Source organism: Bison bison, unplaced genomic scaffold (genome assembly GCF_000754665.1).
Source record: "Bison bison bison isolate TAMUID 2011002044 unplaced genomic scaffold, Bison_UMD1.0 scf7180017864115, whole genome shotgun sequence".
Taxonomy (NCBI): domain Eukaryota; kingdom Metazoa; phylum Chordata; class Mammalia; order Artiodactyla; family Bovidae; genus Bison; species Bison bison.
Window position 1 is genome coordinate 619,139 of NW_011494687.1, and position 6,617 is coordinate 625,755.

Here is a 6,617-nt window from a genome sequence, read left to right on the forward strand (position 1 = left end):
TGACCCTCACAGTCTAAGTGGAAGTGGTCGGGGAGAATGATACAGAGAAAAGGTTAGGTGTGGTTGCAGGAGGAGTTTTAAATTCCAAAGAATCTGAAGGACAGGAAAGATAGCCTGGAATTCAGTCCCACCTCTGACAGTTTATTAACTATGGCCTTAGTCAAGTTACTTAACTGTTCTCTGCCTCAGTTTCCTCTGTAAAATGAAAATTTTTGAGATTTAAAAGGTCAATTCTATAAAGCCTATGTGTAGCTTTATGTAGGGTGACAGTTACAAGGCAGAAATCTCATCTCATGGCTTCAGATAATCCTTAACTGATTCCTCTGTATCCTTGGACTGAGCCTGTTTTTTAAGACTGGAAGGATAGGTTGGGCATCAGCCCTGTCTGATGATTAAATTGTACAGTAAATTGGGAATCTTTTTTTCCAAAAACCTTAGAGCCAAAATTACCTTTTCACTGTCGGTTCCCCTTTCTTTATATTACCACCCCCACACGACTTCTTCATTTCTAGTAAAAGCTCTTCTAGTTCAGTTTTGGAAAGAAGAAAGGGAAGGAGGGGATATGATCTTCCAAAGTTAAAGGTGGGGGGAAAAAGTCAAAGTGTTGGTCGCTCAGTTGACTTTTAAAGTAAGGTTGTAACTGAGCCTTCTCACCTCTAGAGGGCAGTGTTGGGTACGTTTGCCCCAGGTCCACAGCTCGCCAATGACAAGTTTTCCCTGCTGCTGCTAAGTCGCTTCAGTCGTGTCCGACTCTGTGCGACCCCATAGACGGCAGCCCACCAGGCTCCCCCGTCCCTGGGATTCTCCAGGCAAGAACACTGGAGTGGGTTGCCATTTCCTTCTCCAATGCATGAAAGTGAAAAGTGAAAGTGAAGTCGCTCAGTCGTGTCCGACTCTTCGAGACCCCATGGACTGCAGCCTACCAGGCTCCTCCGTCCGTGGGATTTTCCAGGCGAGAGTATTGGAGTGGGGTGCCATTGCCTTCTCCGAAGTTTTCCCTAGCCAAATGATAAAAGGGTAATAGCAAACAATTTATGTTAGTGTCCTTTACTCTGATATTATGAGCAACTATAATCTTCCTACTTTGAGGTGTTAAAATGTCATTAAATAACGACCTTTTAAAATAAATTGACAACTAAGCAAAATATAAAAGATGGTTATTCAGTGTTGTTATTTCTACAATTTGAGGAGAAATTGTTAGACCAAGGAATCTCGAAGCCTTTGAACCACTGTTTAGACTCCATTTCTGCCCTCATTCCTGAAAATAAAAGACTTGAGCTTTTGATCTTGTTTTCTCTAAAAGACAAACAGGGCTGTGGTAGTTGCAACAGAGACGCTTGACAAGAGGCGGAGCTCACCACCGGGAGAAAGCCGACTGGATGCCGAGGCCTCTAGCGAAAGCACCTTGTGTCTCAGCGGGCGGGGAGGGGCGGGGCGGGAGCACCTCTCAGCCCAACCCTTGGGAGTCCTCATCACCTTACACTGCTCGGGTTCCGAACATCCTGAGGCTCCCACTCCTCGTCTGGCGCGGGTGGAAGGAAAAACAGCCCGTCCTATCTCCAAGCCTGGGTGGCGTCCGGCCTTCCTTGGCCTCCAGGAGGCGGGCACAGCAGCTGGGAGGCGGCCCGCCGCCCGCCAATGGCTGGGGGACGAGCCGAGGGGTGAGAATGGTCCTTTACTCCGCAACAACGTCACGGCCCAGGCCCCACCCCTTCGCCGATAGCCGCTGGGTGCGGAGCGGGTAAAACAGCTACCCAGCGTACGTTGAGCCGGGTAAGGATCCTGGGGCCAGGAAAGGGAAGAGGAGGGGGCAAGGCCAATAACCTGGGCGGGGGCTTGGCACCCGGGGGTGCTCCGAATCCCAGGCACAGCAAAACTGCCGGTACCCGCCTCCACCCGCTTTAGCCGGGTGCTCCTGGGGCCTTGGGCTATTGCTACAAGATACTCTCGGGCCAGCTGTTAGGCAGTGACGTGGAGCCAGCTGCTTGCGCCCCGGTAAAATATCCATATTCTGACCAGAGTGACCCTGGGGAGTGACTGGTCACCACCCGCACAAGGGGGTGTCATCTGTTCTGTAGCAGAAGACTGCTTCTCCCAAGACTGGGACCTTGGGCTTATCGAGTTCCACTATAAGTCAGCTCTACCCCACTGCTCCAGCATAGAGTGGGCTGCTGGCACTGATGGGAAGTGGGCGGGAGAGTGAGGGTCCCAAGGGCCGGGAGTACAGTGCAGCCTCTGCTCCTACTCCTAGCTTTCTTGCATCTCATCAGCAATTCTGACGCTTCTCACCCCACCCCACCCCCAACGTTGGCCCTCCTGTAATCAGTGATCTGCTCAGTGCTATGAAGAAAAAACTGCTGCGAGCCCGAGCAGAAAAATTACCTTCTTCCTTCTCTAGCCAGTTCCCTGACACCCTGACCATTAACTACTCAATTTGCTGAGCTCACTGAAATGGCATAGACAAGGTAGGGGTGTGGACCCAGGCTGGGATCCAGTTCCCAGCTGGGTTCAATTTTCATTTTTTTAGGGGTGGGTGGAGGGAGAGGAGGGAAAGTCCTTCAATGACAATGTTATTACTTGTTTGCACATCATAGCAACTCTGCTACGTAGATCTCATTTCATAGACGAGGACACAGGTTCAGAGAGGCCTGGTATCTTGCCCAGGAACAGGGCTGGTTAATGGCGGGACTGGTTTTTATAAATGCAAAGCAGTTTTTGACTCCAGAATCTGAGCTTCCTTTACCTCATTAGGCTGCCACTATCTATATTTTACTTTTTTGTCTCCTTTTATGTGAGCATACCCCTCAGTTGTCCTCTGCTAGCTTCAGAAAGAATTAACTGGCAAACTGGACGATAGACTTTTGGCTCCCATTGTTCTCTGTAGTGGACAAAGTAGAGAGTAGAGGATGTAGAACAGGTGATTCTCAGAGGACTCCCTCCCACCCCCTGTTCCTTTCCATCCTGTCAGCATATTCTGTCTCTGAACTCCTCCAGGTTTTCTCTAAGGGCCCATTTGGACCCCTACTCCCATTCTTTGGCCTTGTTACCACAGAAAAAGTTTCCCCATTTGTCCAGAGAGCTCCTAGCTGGTCTCTGTGTCATCCTCCTACCCATTGCCTCAAGCTGCCCTAATCTCATCACCTCCCAGCACTCCCTATCTTGATCCTGGAATCTTCCTCCTATCCTAGGTCTGCCATAATGCTGCTGCTGCTGCTGCACAGAGCTGTGGCCCCAGGGTTCCGACAGGCCTACAGGTAGGCCATCCAGTTCCTAGTCCATATCTCCTTTTAAGTACTTTTATGACACTTATCTTAACTGTCAGATAAGATGGTTGAGATAGTGGCCTGGGAGGAAAGGGAAAGCCACATCTCACTTGTCCCACCCATTGCTGAGAAACTAAGTCCCAACTGAAGGAACCAATGGCTAACCTGGGAGAGGTACACCCCAGGCCTTCCCCAGCCCTTTCTTATGATCACAAGTGTGCTACTAAGACTTCTCTCTCTTCCAGACTCAAGTCAACCCCTGCAAGGCTCTGCATTCGGGCCTGCTGTACAAATGATTCTTTTCAGCCCCAGCGCTCCAGCTTCACCTTCTCTGGTGATAACTCCAGCACCAGGGGATGGAGAGTCATGGGCACACTGCTAGGCCTCGGGGCAGTGTTGGCCTGTCATGATCAGCAGTGCAGGGTAAGTAGGGAAGGAAGGGACTTCACTATCAGAACCAAGGGGCCTGAGTGAGTTCCCCTGGCAACCCAGGCTTTATCACAGACCCCATGATTACACAGCCTTCATGGTCTTCATGCACAGCACAGATGGAATCTTCTACCTTCCCAGTGGCCATAACTTTGTGGGTTGGGTCAGGGTGTTAGTCACTCAGTTGTGTCTGACTCTTTGCGACCCCATGGACCTCATCAGGCTCCTCTGTCCATGGAATTCTCCAGGACAGAATACTGGAGTGGGTTGCCATGCCTTTTTCCAGGGGATCTTCCTGAACCATGGATCAAACCCAGGTCTCTCGCATTGTGGGCAGATTCTTAACCATCTGAGCCACCAGGGAAGCACCGGGTCAGAGTGAGGTAGAGTGATTTCTTCGTAACATTCTGTTCCCTTTTGCCTCAGGCTTCTCAAGAGTCACCACGCAGATATACCAGGGAGGAAGTGAAATCCCACAGCAGCCCTGAGACTGGGGTCTGGGTAACTTTGGGCTGTGAGGTTTTTGATATCACAGAATTTGTGGACATACACCCAGGGGGGGCATCAAAGCTGATGCTAGCAGCCGGGGGTCCTTTAGAGCCCTTCTGGGCCCTCTATGCTGTTCACAACCAGCCCCACGTGCGAGAGATACTAGCTCAGTACAAGATTGGGGAGCTGAGCCCTGACGACAAGGCACCCTCCATCTTGAAGACCTCTGATCCTTATGCGGATGATCCTATACGTCACTCAGCTCTGAAGGTCAACACCCAGCGCCCCTTTAATGCGGAGCCCCCCCCTGAGTTGCTGACAGAAAACTACATCACACCGAACCCTATATTCTTCACCCGGAATCATTTGCCTGTACCTAACGTGGACCCAGACACCTATCGCCTGAATGTAGTAGGGCCACCAGGGGGTCAGTCACTGTGCCTGTCCCTGGATGACTTGTACCAGTTCCCTAAGCACGAGATCACGGTCACTCTGCAGTGTGCTGGCAACCGGCGCTCCGAGATGACTCAGTTCAAAGAAGTAAGAGGTCTGGAGTGGAGTTTGGGGGCCATTAGCACTGCACGCTGGGCTGGGGCACGGCTTTGTGATGTGTTAGCCCAGGCTGGTTACCAGCTCTGTGAAACTGAGGCCCATGTCTGCTTTGAGGGACTGGACTCAGACCCCACAGGGACTGCCTATGGAGCATCCATCCCTCTGGCTCGGGCCATGGACCCTGAAGCTGAGGTCCTGCTGGCATATGAGATGAATGGGCAACCTCTGCCTCGTGACCATGGCTTTCCTGTGCGAGTGGTGGTTCCTGGTGTGGTGGGTGCCCGCCATGTCAAATGGCTGGGCAAAGTGAGTGTGGAACCAGAGGAAAGTTTCAGCCACTGGCAGCGGCGGGATTACAAAGGCTTTTCTCCATCTGTGGACTGGGACACTGTAGATTTTGATTCAGCTCCATCTATCCAAGAACTTCCTATCCAGTCAGCCATCACACAACCCAAAGAAGGGGAGACAATAGGGTCAGGGGAGGTGACTGTCAAAGGCTATGCATGGAGTGGTGGAGGAAGAGCTGTGGTCAGGGTGGATGTGTCTCTGGATGGGGGCCTAACCTGGCAAGTGGCTGAGCTGGAAGGAGAGGAGCAGCGTGCCCGAAAGGCCTGGGCCTGGCGACTATGGCACCTGCAAGCCCCTTTGCCAGCTGGGATAAAGGAACTGAACATTGTCTGTAAGGCTGTAGATGAGAGCTACAATGTGCAGCCAGACACAGTGGCCCCAATCTGGAACCTGCGAGGGGTGCTCAACAATGCCTGGCACCGTGTCCATGTCCATGTCACCCCATGAGAAGGTGAAGCAGAACCACATTCTGAGCCTCTTTCCATACCCATTCTTTGGCCTCATTACCACAAAAAATCTTTTCCCTCCACCTCTTCTCCATGTCTTGGATCACAACCCTGACTATGCATTCTGAAGCCACATACAAATACATTCCTCACACATTTCCACCCAAGCACTCACTCCTCCTTGGACACTATTTATAGTCACAGGCCACTGACCCTGTGCCAGAAGGTAAGAGCTATTGGAGCAAAGGACTAGAAGCAGGAAGAGTAATTCTGGAAATAAGCACTATTTTCTCTATCTGCCCTATCTCCATTTCTAATGACTGTCACCACTGAGGCCTTATTTTGCCTTTGTCCTTGGGATTCTTCAGAGAATGTGTGTATATGTAACTTTTTACTGCCTCTAGGTTGCCAAGGGTTGTGAAGAGCGCAACACAACCCTCTCCCTTTATAGTTCCACTTTTCTAAATACATCAATAAAATATCTGCTTAAGACTACCACTTTGAAAAATTTTTTAAAGATGATTTGGGGGACTTCTTGAGGCTGGGGAGTGAGCAAATTGAAGAGAGGGAAATGCACTGGTATTGGGATATCTCTTGAGAACTCAAAACAAAAGGTGAAGGGAAGTCAAGAAGTGGGGTTTCGTTCTCTGAAGTCTGTCCGTGTCTGCAGGACTACTTAGGTGAATGACCTCAAGATATCCCTCGAAGAGGAAATTTTTTTTAATTTGTCATTCTTAAGTCCCTCCCCTACACAATTCCTTCGCCCTTGCAGGAAAGGCGAAGAATGTTAAGGAGGTTAAAATCAATATTGTCGTAGAAGGGGCAAAGGCAAAACTTCGCAGTAGAGGCAGGCATGCCAGGGCAACTAGAGCGCCCAACGTGGACTTGTTTGCAAAGTAGATGTAGATGAAGGGTCAGTCCTTGAGTTTTCCTTTGCCTTTAGGACTTGAATCTTTCGGCGCTCGACTACTCTCCCCTAGCTCTCCTTCCCTGGTCTCCCCAGCTTGGAGGCGCTCGGTGTTCGGCCACACCGCCTGTCGCCTGGTAGTGGGACCGGAAGTTGTTCAGGGGAGGGGGACAGTCGTACTGG

The 6,617-nt window shown here is 50.7% G+C and overlaps 1 protein-coding gene across 2 annotated transcripts; it reads left to right on the top strand.

The window, feature by feature from the left end:
• The first annotated feature begins 1,339 nt into the window (after positions 1 to 1,339).
• On the top strand, positions 1,340 to 6,022 carry SUOX (sulfite oxidase). Of its 2 annotated transcripts, none has more exons than XM_010839203.1 (4): positions 1,340 to 1,773; positions 3,189 to 3,254; positions 3,509 to 3,686; positions 4,119 to 6,022. In XM_010839203.1, exons 2-4 carry the CDS (start codon positions 3,199 to 3,201, stop codon positions 5,526 to 5,528), a joined length of 1,644 nt encoding a protein of 547 aa, XP_010837505.1. In that variant the 5' UTR covers positions 1,340 to 1,773; positions 3,189 to 3,198; the 3' UTR covers positions 5,529 to 6,022. The 2 variants fall into 2 exon arrangements, with proteins under 2 accessions (XP_010837505.1, XP_010837506.1); XM_010839204.1 differs by lacking the exon at positions 1,340 to 1,773 and adding an exon at positions 1,781 to 1,995.
• The last annotated feature ends 595 nt before the right edge of the window (positions 6,023 to 6,617 follow it).

Coding starts and splice junctions, on each gene's coding strand:
- SUOX (XM_010839203.1), top strand. CDS start 3,199: ATGCTGCTGCTGCTGCTGCACAGAGCTGTGGCCCCAGGGTTCCGACAG. Junction 3,255..3,508: donor GGGTTCCGACAGGCCTACAG/GTAGGCCATCCA, acceptor TCTCTCTTCCAG/ACTCAAGTCAACCCCTGCAA. Junction 3,687..4,118: donor GTCATGATCAGCAGTGCAGG/GTAAGTAGGGAA, acceptor CTTTTGCCTCAG/GCTTCTCAAGAGTCACCACG.